Genomic DNA, 14176 nt, shown 5'->3' on the forward strand with positions numbered 1-14176 from the left:
AGTCGCCATTGGCAGAAGACTGTTCGGTGTAGCTGGATAAAAGAGAAGCTTTAACGCTCTCTAGCGGCTCGTACAGATGCGCTTAGGAGTCCTCTGCAATTGCTTTGACCTGCACAGATCGCGTGTATAGTTTCAAAGCTTACCTGGCCGTAGTCCTAGCCAGCTTTTCAACCCACCACACGTGTTTTGAATACATAAACGTACGCGCCACTAGTTGTTGGGAAACACGCAGGGGTGTCGTTGACGAGAAAAAAAATTCCACAAAACGTAGGTCGACTCTATGCCATTGCTGGTAAACTTTATTGATGCTGCGCGGTCAGTTATTACTCTGTTGGTGTCGCCCCGGGGGATGACCACCAGCAGCAGGATTGTATAACTGCAGGTTTATCTAGCATAGGTGCCATTGCAGCGCTGGTATGCAGCATCCAAATCTTTCGTAAAACATGCCCACTTTAAAAATATTATGCTTACAGCAAGCCCCGAATAACATCCTCCAGTCGCAGATTAGACGAAAATGTTTCCAGGGTGAGTTCACTTTGCTATAACGAGTAGTAAAAACAATAGGACGCGTCGTTTAATAACGCTCTCTGGAGTTTCTTATCAGTGTAACAAGCATGTTGCTTTTCAACTCATCCCGAAGTTTACTTGAAGCTTTTTTTACAGTTTCCCAATAGATCCTGAAGTTGTTCAATTTCACTTGCCGAGCAGCGTGATGTTTCTGAGCAATCTAAAAATATCTCTTTTTTGGATTCAGGGATTTTGAACAAAGTGTTTTTTTGTGCCGAAAATTGCCAAAGTTTTTTTTTCTAACGTTTATTAGGCCCGGTCTTCGTCAAAAGTAGACAACCATGCCGAAAATTCTAGAGCCATAAATAATGAACGCAGGAGCTTAACTCGATTGAGGGCAGACAGAATATTTTTGCTACAGTTACAAGAATAACGCTTTTGCCAACTGTACGGTATAAACAATTTCGTTGGAGTTTGCAAGTTCAGCTCCTGATTTGGGTTGTTGGTGACCTCCACAGCGTGAGAACTTTTGACCAAGACTATATATGTTTCAACTTCAAGGCCTCAGCCAAGAAAGATCCGTCAGAAGTAATTGGAGCACGGTGCCCAAACACATAGCAGCGCCGTGTAGCTGCACCAGCGGTAAACTAAAGAAGCAGAACCCGCATGCGTGCCAGCCGACGCCGATAGCCCCTCTGTACCTCTCAACCTACTTCTTTATTGCGGCTTTGAGCGTTGTTTGCAGCATACTGGTCTCGGCGATGGCACTGATAGCAGACCCACCTAGAAATATTAGAAAAGAAAAATTGTCACTTCAGATCCTTGCGATTGCGACGCTTCTCCAGCAGCTCGCGTGCGCTGAAAGTGTGTGAGCGACGCTGCCAAATACCGCCTCTGCCATCAGCGCCATAGTATGCTGCGAATAATGCTCGACGCCGCCTTAAAAGAAGTGGGTTGGGGAGTAAAGATGGGATATCACCGTCGGCAGGCGGGCATGGGTGTTCGGCTCATTTAGTTTACCGCTGGTGTAGCAACGCGGCGCTCCTATGCGGTTCGTCCACAGCTCCCATGCTCCAATTACTTCTGACAGAACCTGTACCTTCGGGCTGTGTATTCATATGGCTGAATACCAATTGTGAATGTGCGTTCTCGTTTAACAAACAACTTAGGCTGGCAGCCCGAAGCCGGAATTTTTTAAAGCTTTATATAAGCGATCTTCCCCTACCCTTATCCCCATATCTACCAGGGCTTCTTGGCATTCTTCTTCTAATAAAGCCAGTCATTCCATTTCATTCTCGTTGTTTGAAACCACGACAATGCTGCGGGCTTTCCCGCATTAACAGCGACGATTCCCAGGTGCAAACGGCTATTTTCAACTAAATTGGGCAATGAGGAGCTCACATACTTGGTGATTATGACTTACTTATGCGGCTTAAAACATTTTGAATGAATGGCCGCAGGTATATGGACATTCGGGTTGCTATGAAATCATTTTTATCGCGTGATTGACCACATTCGAAGGATTACCTAAACGAGCGAGAATAGCATAAGATTGAGGGACAATTGATGCTGTTTGCGTAGATCTCGGACTCTCAACGAAGACCCGATGAAACTTACACTCCGCTGACACAAATTCACAGTAGCACCGTGCCTGTTCTTACTCTTTTTTCTAAGCGATATCAAAGGACATCTGACAGCGCGTGAAAGAACAAAGCACACTCACGTCCTTAAAAAAAAGAGCACAATCGTGGGCTTCATGTTTTAAGGCGGCCACGCAACTTGCAACGCGAAGGCACCAATACTTCGGAAACGTTTGATTCTATAAATGTGGCTTGTTTGTAGGCCACGCCAGAAAATCGTTGATAAATTAAAGTAGGAGACCCGTGAGGGGGGAGGGGGCTTCTCTAACAGATGGCACTCTCCAAATCATGTTTAGCAAGATGGATCATGCTTTCTACGAATTTACCAGCAGCTTGACGACGGGCTCAGAAGTAAGTTAATGGGATGAAGTGGTACATGCACCATCACAAAACATATGGTAGTCAAAGCATAAGCAACACTATCTCACTCAAGGATCGATATGTTTGATCTTCTACAGCACCACCTACACTATCATGTCAATCTAATATTTCTTAAAAACTTGCTCAATTAGAGCTCTCTGATGTATCCAGTTCTATGAGTGTCACAAAATTTCCCTTCCCGCTGAGAATGTCTCCCGTCCCGTCCCCCACTTCAATGATGGTGACGTCGGGTGGCGGAGGCGCCGGCTGTTTACCGCTGCGCTCTGCGCGTGACCGAAAACGACGCTTCGCCCGCCGAGCCGCCACCACCGCGGCATCAGTCTGTGGGGCAGAATCGGAGTAGTCCGGGTCGTACTCAGAATCGGACGGTGTCGCCATCAAACTGTCCGACGCTACAGACGAGCACCCAACACTGTCCCGGCGCATGAGCTGACCCCTGCATACGTGCATGAACTCGATGTCGCCCGCGTCCACACGGCGGAGAGCGTCCATGGCGTCAAAGCCTCGCCGACCATGACCGTAAGTCGGCTTGGTCTTGATGCAGTGTTGCAACGACTCGACGCTCATGTAGAGACCGGTGCGTGGGGATGGCTTGTAGGAATTCGGGACGGACAGGATCATCCCGGGGTTGAGTGGGCCATTGTTCATTAGGTAAACGGGGCGCGGTTCGTGGAGGGAACCAAAAATAATTGGCTGCTCCAGACCTTCCAGGAGCGTCTGGTCCGGAGGCACCGAAAGCTTGCAAATGTTTCTAGAGTTGAGGGAGTCACAGGGGGAGTAGAGGGAGTCCAGGTCGATGCTCGTAGACGAACCGTTGTCCCCGTCTACCTCATCGGGACGGCAAAGATCCACTGGAGAGGAGCAAAGGCGAGGGGGCGGCCTTGGCGGGGCCTCCTGGGAGGAGCCCTTCGGAAGCGGCAAGGGTAGTACGTTCTCGTACGAAGGGCTGTTGTCGTTGCCGTCCGGCTCGCATCGAACTAGGGATGGCTCTCGGCGGCTCTCCTGAAGCTTGTGGAGTTTTTCGTATAGGTCTTTCCTGCAACGACAAATCGTGATACAAAGGATATATCGGCGCACTGAATAAGTGCTTGAAAAAACAAAAAACAAAAACGCTTGTCACAGTTTATACTTGAAACATAGTCTTTTCATTTGACCTTATATTAATTGAACACAGAGCAACTACGTACCGGATTGAGAATCAACAATGTGTTTTTGTGTATGGTTATGGGTGGTCTAACTTCTGACAGAAATGTTGGGATAGAGGACAGTGGGACTTTGGAGAAAAAAATGAAATATATGATGGTGTGGGACTCTTACTGTTTTTTTTTTCCGTGGACCTTACTGGAAATGACAAAGCCATCACCAGTGCTTTCTAAGGGCTCTTAAAATTCCTGTGTCGCACTTGAGCATCTTACCTTACATTCTTTTAGGCACGTATCATGCCTGAGAAAGCACGAGGTTGTTAAGCAGGGGTAACAACGAAGCTACCCGGAAAGTACGCTTTGTTACCTCGTTCTCACACGACCAGGCGCGCGATGGATGTTACCTATCTTACTCAGCCTTACTCTCGCCTGAGCAGGACTTTTTGAACGATCCTAACCGTTTTCAATAAGACTACCGACATTCCGGGCCTTATTAAAAGTGGTTCACAGAAACCTTTTCATTAACCGACGTAAAAAGAAAGCATAGTTTCAAATCGCAGGGCATATAGGTGCGCATTGTCGCTTGTGCTGCGGTATCAAATAAAGTTTTAAATTAGGTTGCCACCACGCCAGATGAATGGCAGTAGCTTGAAAAGAAGAACTTACTAAAGTCATTTCCTTTATTTTAAATGTCACATGCTGAAACCCCAATAGAGCAATATGAACTGAGGAATCATACTTGTTTAAAAGATGCGAATTTCTTTCGGTTTTCTGACTAACCAGAATTAGTGCAGCTGTATTAAATGCTTCCTTAGAAAACAGATGTAAAAGGGATACTGAGGCCGACCCGATGGATCAATGCATACTTCCTCGGCCGCAGCATAGGAGAAACAGACATGAAACAACAACGCTTAAAGAGTTCCCACCTCAATGCATGCTCCCAAGAACAGATAAATAAGGCATCGTAAGAGGCCTGAGAAGCCTTCATGGATGTGGTTAGAACGCCCAAGGCTTAGCCACTTGCTAGCCCTGCTAAAATAGCACACGGAAAGAAACTACAAACGTTGCATAAGAGACGAAGGAAGCAAGGCTTAAGGCTTAAAGGATGCAAGGCACAAGCCCCGCTCACCGGAAAAGGTCGAATCGTGCCTGCTGGGCTTCCCTGCCGGAAGCCTTCTTCCGACGTCGTTCCGGAGGACGCGGGGGATAGGGAGAGGAGTGGGCCATCGACTCCAGCGGCGAGTCCCGGAAGCTCTCGTTCACCTCGAAGAACCTGAATCGAAGGCTTCTGGTCAAGGTTTCCGCATTACGAGCCACATAGCAATGTTTAGCGCTAGCTATTAACGTTAATTTCCCCTAGAACACATTTTGCGTTAGCTGCGCTAGAGAATGGTCAATGCAAAGAACGCATGGCTGGAGTGAAATGCTGCTGCGTGATTTAGGGTATAGAATGTGTGTCGAAGACAGCGAAGTTTGGTGAAGTCTTCGCGGAGCTAGGTGGGGGGGGGGGGGCTTCAAGGGCTCAGTGTTAACAAAATACCAGGATGTTCATTCGCTATAAGCAATCTTCTAAGCAACAATGGTTCATTACATTGGGTTGCACAAGTAAATAGCTGAAAATGCGCTGTTTGGTGAGTTTTTTGCTTCATTAGCTACATGGAAAGCGCAGGGTTGCAAGTGATGACGTAGCTTTTATGAGGCGAAAGTTGCGCAAGACCACAAGTTTCGGATTACCAGCTTCTGTAGCAAGACAAGAATGAGAAAACCAACGAAAGCACGCGGACAACTGTTTGATGTTTTCTGAAGGGAAAGATAAAAAAGATGTGCTCAAACAAGTGTCCAACCAAACGAATTCTCCACGAGCGAGCCAAGTACGCCACCTTCACAGATTAGTTATCAGGCTTATGCACTGAGGTGGCACTGGCAACCTCTACCGGGGTCAAATCTGATCTTCTATAGGTCTCCCACAAAAAACTCGTGAGGCAAAACTCCGCAAAGCTCGTTACACGAATTGAAAAGAGCGCGGAACGTGGTCGCTCTGCAATATTTTCTTTGCACTGCGTGATACGCCTTGAAAGTGAAAAATGACGGCACTTTGTTTCGTAAATGGCTCGGCGTTTGCACGTTTTGCTCTAGCCTGCCGCACTTCACCTCCGGCGGAAGAAAGAGCAGGCGCCTAAACCCTGCACTAAAGCCAAGCTCCCACCAACTGTTCATTTCGAATTCTCGACTCCTCCGAGCATTTGCTACAAATAAAACATTTATGACGTGATGACAAACACAAGTGTTTTACAGCAGCTCCTATTCAGGCTTTGCGGCGGTGCGTAAGCACCGGCCTGAAACATTCATGTTGTCGTCGTGTTCCAAGTAGTCCTGTACTGGGCAAGTGCTAAGCACAGAGTGCTGCATACAAAATGAACAGGTAGCTGGAGCTTGGTTACCGGTAAGTCTTGTCTAGCGTTGTTCACTTTCCACTTGGCGAAGGTAGATGCAGACTCCAAAAATAAATGGGATGACGCTTTCCAACTCAGGAAACAAAGTGCGGTTATCCCTCATGTCGTCCCGCATTGTGGCATGTAACTATATTACGCCCGCATTGTGTCTATCGAATTTTGTATAGAACCTCTTCTCGGAAACGAATTCACGAGGCGTTGCTTGAGATTTAGATATACGCAACTACTTCGTAAAGAAGGGATTGCGAAAACATGCCGATACCTCTAAGCGTGAGAAATACGCGGGAAAGTTGAGCACAGGATGGGCTTTCGCTCTGGTAGGGACACTTTCAGATTACACACAGTGTTTGCATACTACTCCAGGTAATGCGGCTTTGCTAAACATGCAGGCTGTGTGGAGTTTGTATCGCATATGTTCTAGCTTCATGAATATAGAAGTAGTTGCGAGTCAGCACTTGCTCGGGTCTCCACTGTGACTTATCTTCCGTACCGCCCATCTGACGCAAGTTTCTTTTTTTTTTGCTTTAATTCGGCTTTATGCGTTAACCCTACCGCATGCACCTTAGCGGGCCACAAAATTCAAGCACGTACGTTGCTAGGCACCGCCCCCTCTATACTTCTTTCTACACGTAGTCGCTTCTGAGATTCCCACCGCCTCGTTGATCCCGCCCCCACTTTCGCGCGACGCCCTTCTGCGAGAACTCACAAACACAGCTCCCGCCCTCCAACTCCGCAAATGTCCTCCTTCAACTATAAATCCTTCATACTCTTCTTACCCTCTTAGATCCTTCTCTCTCTTTATAAGGCGTCGGCATCCCCCCGAATACAGTTTAAAGCCTTTTTCTGTCCCCTTTTCCACTCCCAGTATTCACAGAGCAAGCAAATGAACCCATTTACCCGTTCCATTCGTCAGTGTTTAAGACTTCTGGAACATCGTTGCTATTGGAAGCCTTAGGTATATTTAAGATAAACTAACGCACGAGGCAAATTCGCCCACCTCTAGGTCTCGTAGACGAGACGATTTACCCTCCCCAAGAACCCAATCTCACCTGTGGCAGTCAACTCCGAGAAGAGGATTGTGGCGCACCGTCGCCCCACTGTGTCCGTTGCTTCCGCCAGCCGTAGTCGTGGAGTAGTCGGGCAGTTTAGCGAATTGGAGGCGCCCGTGCTGCTGCTGCATGTGCTGGTAGTAGTCGTCTTCCGGTATGTCCACCAGCGTTGGCCGGAACCGGAAGTTGCGTAGCCGGGTCCTTGCGGCAGCGATCATCTCGCGCACCTGCATTGATTCACACGTGCACAGATCGTAGGATGAATGCCACATGAAGCTAGCTCGTGTGGCCTCGTGCCGCGAGGGAGTAGATGTGATGTGGTGATGGGAAGATGTTTGAAGGGTCAGTACAAATGTCCTTAATCTCTTGATCAATGAACGCGCTTTTACTACAGTGTGTGCACTGACATCACAAGGGTGGCGTAGTCAGTACCATTGTCCCAGCATCGTTAAAACTACCTATTTTAGCTCGGCGAGGACTCAAGTGGGCTCACGTGTTTTTTGCCATCTATGTAAACTATATGGTAGCCTAGATACGACGAGTGCGTTGTCAAAATAAGTTCATCGCCCATAGAAAGCGTAAGAGTTCCCTAATCACCTTCTGAGCGGATGAGAGAGAAGGCCAGTGACACAGAATCTTCTCCGAAAATGGCCGTCGAGAGTCCAGGTTCCTCAGTGCTGACGACAGCTTCTTTCTTTCAGGCGAGTAGCGTGGGCACTCGCACAAGACGTGGCATATCGTCTCCGGCGTTCCGCACGTTTCGCACTCCTCACTTGCTGCCATTCCTATTAAACTCCAGACTATAGACTGGAAGCCTTCAGTGGCAATCACTGTACTTGAACGTTTAGAGCTTCAGCGCTAGGCATACCTGTCTGCTCCAATTTTTCTTCATTCTTTCCTTTCTCTTTTTTGTCTATTTTTGCCTTTCTTTTTTCTCGTTTTTGATCACTAAGCAAGAAACTTGTAATAGTTCAGTGCGAAGCGGTAGGAGGGAATAAGAATTCAGTAGTTACGAGAGACTGCTGTGCAATGTTTTTCGCTACTTTGAAACTGAACTCTGCACGCTTTGGTGACCGCCTGCTCAACGCATGTTTACTACTCGTAAAAGCTTGTTTCAAAGTCTAGAGTGTTCACCTAGGGTGACAACAAAGGTCAGAGCCATGACTTCGGTAACACCTTGGTTTGAAAAATATGAATCCTATTTCTGCCATATTTCCCAGAGTTTTCCGCTGCCCCTAAAAATTCAGTTTCATTAATAAAGATAATTAGGTACGCTAAACTGCGCTAAAGGACGTGCATTTTTGAGCGAGCAGGTAACAAAGCATTTTTGGGGTGAATTGCTGACCCCACAGCGCATACTAATTCCAAATGTTGGAAGTTAGCTGTCGTACCGCAAAGCATGGTTAATTAAACATTTCTCGCATCCAGAAAAATGATGTTCATAATCGGGTTTTAACCTCCTCCATGTTTGCATTTCCAAGCTTCGCTATCTGCATCCCTATCGGCTCAGCAGTTGTTCGGCGATTCGCAAAGTTCTCTCGAGCAATTAGCATTAAAGGCGAAATCTTGCTTCGTGCTCAATATAACGCTGACTAGACGGTTCCACTAGACCCCAACGAAATGACAGGCAATATGTGTAACTCTAGGAACAGCCATTTTAAGGCTGATTACACAGAAGCCCTAAGGATTTTTCAAAAGCAGATTGAGGTTCTAGCAAAGAAGCAAAATTATCTTGCTAAGTGTTAGATGCATCGAGATAGTGCAGCAATGTATAAAGTAAGTAATTACGAGTAATCCAGAGGGTTAAATATTGGTTGATACCAATATTTCTCAATTAAAACTGTTTTATCGGGTAGGCGAATCAACTGTGTGGAAATGGGCTGCACATGAAAGTAGTGCGCGTTGAAATACTCAGTTTTAAAAATTGTTTAAACTTTGGAATTGGCAGCGTTGTATAAAACTGATTTCGATGTCATCGTCAATGTCGCCGGTAATATGAATATACCCAGCCAGGTTCGTATTGAGTAGTCCCCAATTACGCCAGAATTGGCGCTGTCGCTCATGACGCGCATGTGACCTCGAGATAGGCGGGATATCAACTACAGAGTCCACACACAGGATGGCGATTTTTAAGGGCTGATATCTTTAATCTAAACAAATGCGCGGAGTTTTTTCTTTAATAACGAAAGTCTCAAAGTATACCTCGAGTTTCACTTCCCAATATTAACATGTGAGCTAAAGCTGGCTGTTACGATCTTTTGTAGGTTAAGTAGTCGGTTCGTAATTATTTGTAAAAGGGTCGAAAGTGGGGCGATTTGGTATTGACGCATCTTAAAAATCCAACTGCGCGCAAATTAACGAGGACGTGAACACACTGAAGATACCACAAGCGCAGGGGTGTCTTCAGTGTGTTCACGTCCTCGTTAATTTGCGCGCAGTTGGATTTTTAAGATGCGTAATTATTTCTAGCATTTTTGTCAATTTCCGCTATGCCAAATTACACGACGTGTTGCCTTCATGGTGCACGAAACTACAATGACGTGAAACTGCACACTGATATATTGTGCACCTGAGCCGTTGTAAATCAAGTTTTGAAAACACAATGGTGCGTAATAGGAGTGTAAAAATAGATGCGCTCGGTTTGTGGTAATGTTTTATGCCTAACCGTATTTTTTTGTTTAACGCCTAACAGACATAGGTGCATTATAATATTATGCAGCGCCTGCTATCATCCTTTACACCGCGCGTTATGAAACCCCCGCCATCATCCCCAACAGACCACAAACTCATCATCATTACCAAGAGGCGTGGCCTATAGGCACGGAATCCCAAGGCAGGCGCAGAGGATAACGGCTATTCCTCGTTCTGTCGAGATGTGTGGTGTCTCTCGCCTGACAAACCCTGAACAGCTGGGGACCCGGACGTGATCCGATTGCTGCTGCCCGTCACCGAGCAAGCCGTTCTTCCTGTTGTCCGCAACTGCGCGTGGCGTGCAATCTACATGCTTCGCCAAAACACTCTACAAGGCAACGAGCTAGGCTATAATTTTTGTGTCGTTGTATTTTGCCGAGGCTTACCATCACCCTAATCACTGCCGTCATCTTTTCTTGTGCACTGCGGCTGTTCTGTGGCGGCTCCAATTCTCTAGAATTGCCGGCAAGAGGCTACTGCTCTTTTTTTTGTCTCTGGTACATTACGGCGCTGTATACTGACCAAAACGAAGAGTTAAAACAAACTCAAATACACTAGGCAATGCATAGAAATATTTGCTCGGTATTATCATTATTGAAAAGGAGGCAGCCGTAAGCGAGTGGAGTTAAGCAAAATTGAAATAAATAATACCTGCTGCTGATTTAGAGAAGTGGATATTGATTGCAACTGAGCTCAAATTGAACCGCCCTCAAAGGAGCCGCCGCCGATGGGCGTCACCACAACGCTCCAGAGCGACCGATTAGGGTGACCAGATGTGAGGATTTGGCGAATACCGAGGCCCACCATATGATTAGAGCCAAAAATATAATATGCGCTGGAAAACCCGCGCATGGCGTGCATTTGCGCTGTTTTCTCTGCGCAGGTTCTATTTTTATACTTGAAAGGGACCTTAAAACACTTTGTTTCAAAATATGTCGAAGTCTGAAATGCTTGGGGAGCGCGGTAAACCAACACAACCGGTACTTAGATTAGGGGATCGCTATGCACCTCAGCCAGAAATAATGACTATACGTTCATCAGATAACTTAGAAATTTGCTCAAAAGATCTTTCTCTCTTTCCCGGTCTTGGCGTTCTTCGGCCGCTCGAACTACGTCATTACCGCGGTTAGCAGGTATTGGCCTGCTTTCCTTCAGTTTCACCCAACGGACGCCTTCGATAGCCAGTTTAAAAAATTTAAGCCGTTCCACTCAATGCGAAAGCATTTGGAAGTGAAGAGCAGTGATTTGCCATAGTGGGAGGTGGCGCCGTTATCCGCTCACTGCTACCACCCATCACGCCCTTCGCCGCCCTCCCTCCCTCCTCTCTTGATAGATATGCAATTGAAATTTCCCGCCTTCGCAGTGCTCACGCGCCACCTGCCTGAAGCAGCGCCAGCGGGAGTTCTGTTTCTTTGTGCTTGCTTTAATTTCGTATGCTGGAACTGTTTTGCGTCATTTCGAACGCGTAATTTTTTTCTTGCGGGGTTGGAGCCTTTCTCGGCATTTTGAACGCGCCATTTTTTAAAGACGATAGTCTTTCTAGGGCTACTTAAACCCAGAAATTTTGGTCTGTCTGTATGTCTGTCCGTCTGTCTGTCTGTAACTCGATTCAGCCACCCGGCCAAAGTAAACTGCTCACTGCGCAATAGTCTTATATACTCACCGCCCAATGTAAACGTCTAAGCCTGGTTTATATGTTCATACTTGTCAACTTTGTTGAACAAGAACAAGACATTACGCAAATATAAGACAGTAAATTAGTACACAAGGGATATTTACAGTGTTCCTTTATTTAAAAATTCATGGATGCTTGGTTTTTCGATAGCAAGTGATATTCTACATTAACTGAAGAAAACCGCCGCCTCCTGGCGGCATATGAAAAATCACGCGGCAACAGCAACGAAAGGTTCCACTAGCTAGGTTCCACGTTCTGCTTGGAACGCACGTGGAGCACGGCCACGCGGTTCTATAAACCTTGTAGTCGGCCGCCTCCGTTCACGCGCGTCTCCGCCGTACTGCAGCGCTGACATCGAGAAATCCGGCCTGTAGCGGTGGAACGCGGTAAATTCAAATCGCCTTGCGCAAACCTTTAGTGTGTTTACCTTGGGATGAGCGCGACGGTACAGAAACAGCATGAAAGGTGAGCGGGAAAGCAAAGGGGGGGGGGGGGCATTTCCGTGGCAAATGTCTACAAAGACTACCGTCTTTTGACGACATTTGCAACGGAAGGAGCAGATACGCGGCCAATTTTTTCTTTCGCGGCCGCTTTTTTCGCGTACTATCGTAAAAACCAACCCAACCAGCGTTCCTAACTAAATGAACGCGGGGGCTGCCGGTTCGATAAACAGTTTTTGCTGAAATGTACCTGCAGTTTTCGTTGCGCTAAACAACGGGGAGATGTATGACAAGCGCCAGCGGTTCACGGGGTTCGAACGGTTATGACTAAACAAACCGCGTGGTTTTCGAAGTCTCAGCTTGACCCTCTGATGACCGTACACCAGGATCTACTTGGGACCGTTATCTTGCTGCGCCGCCCGATTCCGGCAGTCGCTTGACATCGACCGTTAGCGAGCTCATAAAGGTCTCTGCACTTAAAAGGAAGTCACAAAAGCAAAGCAGAAGAAGGGGGTGTATGGCTGCGGCGAGCGAATCACGCAGTGCCGGCCCGTGCTGCCGATAAGGACAGCTTTCACCGTGCTTCCATACCCGAAATAAAAGGTGAAAGCGTTTTCCGAGAGTGTTGCAGAACCCGTTTTATGGTATCCTTTGACTCATCATTTACCAGCTTCCACATTTGGTCACGCTTAACTGTCGCTCTGGCGCGTTGTGGTGAAGCCCACTTGAGCCAGTTCCTGCTTTGCGCAGAAGCGTTGTGGCATCCAATGAGGTCTGGTCGGGGAGCAACTTTGCTATTTGAAAACTTCAAGTGTAAAGTTCACTCTATGTACGTGCATTATTCGTAACTGTGACTTTTATAATGTCTATTTTCCGAGTGGAGTGTTTTTTGTTGTTGTTGTTTGCATTTTCGAAGCACAGAGCGCAAAGCGCAGTACCTTAGCGAGAAACTCTTGTGCCGGCGGCGGTGGGCTGGCGAGCATCTCAGGCTCGAGCAGCTCGGGTCCCAGGTTCATCTGCAGAGCGGCGCGCCGCACAGAACTCCGCGACTCGGCGTGCTGCCGGACGTCGCTGGGGGCTCCGTGCGTGGGCTGCGCCGCGCCGGAGACGTCACGCTTGAAGAAGACGTCACGGGTCGCCGCGGTGGCTCCGAGACCATTGCTTCCGGCGGAGGAGCCCCGAGGGGTGTCGTACGCATCCGTCTGCTCGTCGTGCGGACGGTGCTGCCGCTCCTGCAGAATCATCATCACCATCATCACCATCATCATCATCATCATCAGTATGGCAATGCCCACGGAAGGCCGAAAGCCTCGGTCAAAGATTTACAACCGTCACTATGCCGCGACGCGGCATCCATATCCACTCGTTTCCTCCCAGCTGTCTTCTGCTAATCCTTTCGCCGAGTTTCCTACCTTAATTCCTTTATTTATTCCCTGTCCCCCCCCCCTCAAAAAAAAAAAACACGAAAAAAGGTGGGGAGCACAAGCTGCTCTTGCGCATACTTGTAAATTTATTCCTCGGTAGCCGTCATCTTACCCAGGCCGTCCACCAGTTGTTAGCCGTCTTTCCAACATCTCCGGCCGAACGGAATTTTTAGGGCGACCGCCCTAAACGGCCTATTCAGCGAAAAAGCCGGCGTCCGGCGTCCCTAATGAAAAAAGAAACAATTCCTTCTGAGGCCTTCCACACACCAACGCCTTCCATAGCACGAGGCGTTCCACAGCGCAATCTTAAACTTGGCAACAGCAATAGATGTGCGTCAACGCGAGTACTTAAGGAAACGGAAGAACACAGCCAAACGTGTGAACAGTCACGAAGCGAGGTTTACCGTCGTTAAGTGTCAACTCATCCGTTACACGACGGCATTAACGAGCATCGACGCAAGGCGTAGGAGGCAGATCGAAGCAGTTTGAAAGCGTTAAGGCGGATAGCAAAAAAAAAAAAAAAAAAGCGGCTCAACGTGAGAAATTTCAAAACTCTTTGACAAGTTGAGGCGAAACAACGCGCATATAAAATCACAGCTGAACATCACGCATTCGCATTGACAACCCATGAGAAGTCATTTGGTGTCCTCGGGTTCTTTTTTAATTGATCCTGGATCTACTCTGCACACATCTAGAAAACAGCAGTTTCACACATCTAGTAATTACGGTGTCGGCTGCTCTTCTAACAACTCCTTCAAAAACAGATGAGTATAT

The 14176-nt window shown here is 47.4% G+C and overlaps 1 protein-coding gene across 1 annotated transcript in view; it reads right to left on the reverse strand.

Annotated features, from left to right (window-relative positions):
• Nucleotides 1-277: 277 nt before the first annotated feature.
• Sha (shavenoid) overlaps nt 278-14176 on the reverse strand; it is a 90923-nt gene continuing 77024 nt past the window's right edge. Inside the window, exons 3-6 of the mRNA XM_077691190.1 lie at nt 12917-13210; nt 7173-7399; nt 4800-4943; nt 278-3564 (exon numbers count right to left, since the gene is read on the reverse strand). Coding sequence (XP_077547316.1) covers nt 2652-3564; nt 4800-4943; nt 7173-7399; nt 12917-13210 — 1578 coding nt within the window. The 3' untranslated portion in view covers nt 278-2651. The remainder of the gene's footprint in view (nt 3565-4799; nt 4944-7172; nt 7400-12916; nt 13211-14176) is intronic.

Source organism: Haemaphysalis longicornis, unplaced genomic scaffold (assembly GCF_048455015.1).
Source record: "Haemaphysalis longicornis isolate Haplotype H1 unplaced genomic scaffold, Haemaphysalis longicornis Haplotype H1 scaffold_10, whole genome shotgun sequence".
NCBI lineage: Eukaryota > Metazoa > Arthropoda > Arachnida > Ixodida > Ixodidae > Haemaphysalis > Haemaphysalis longicornis.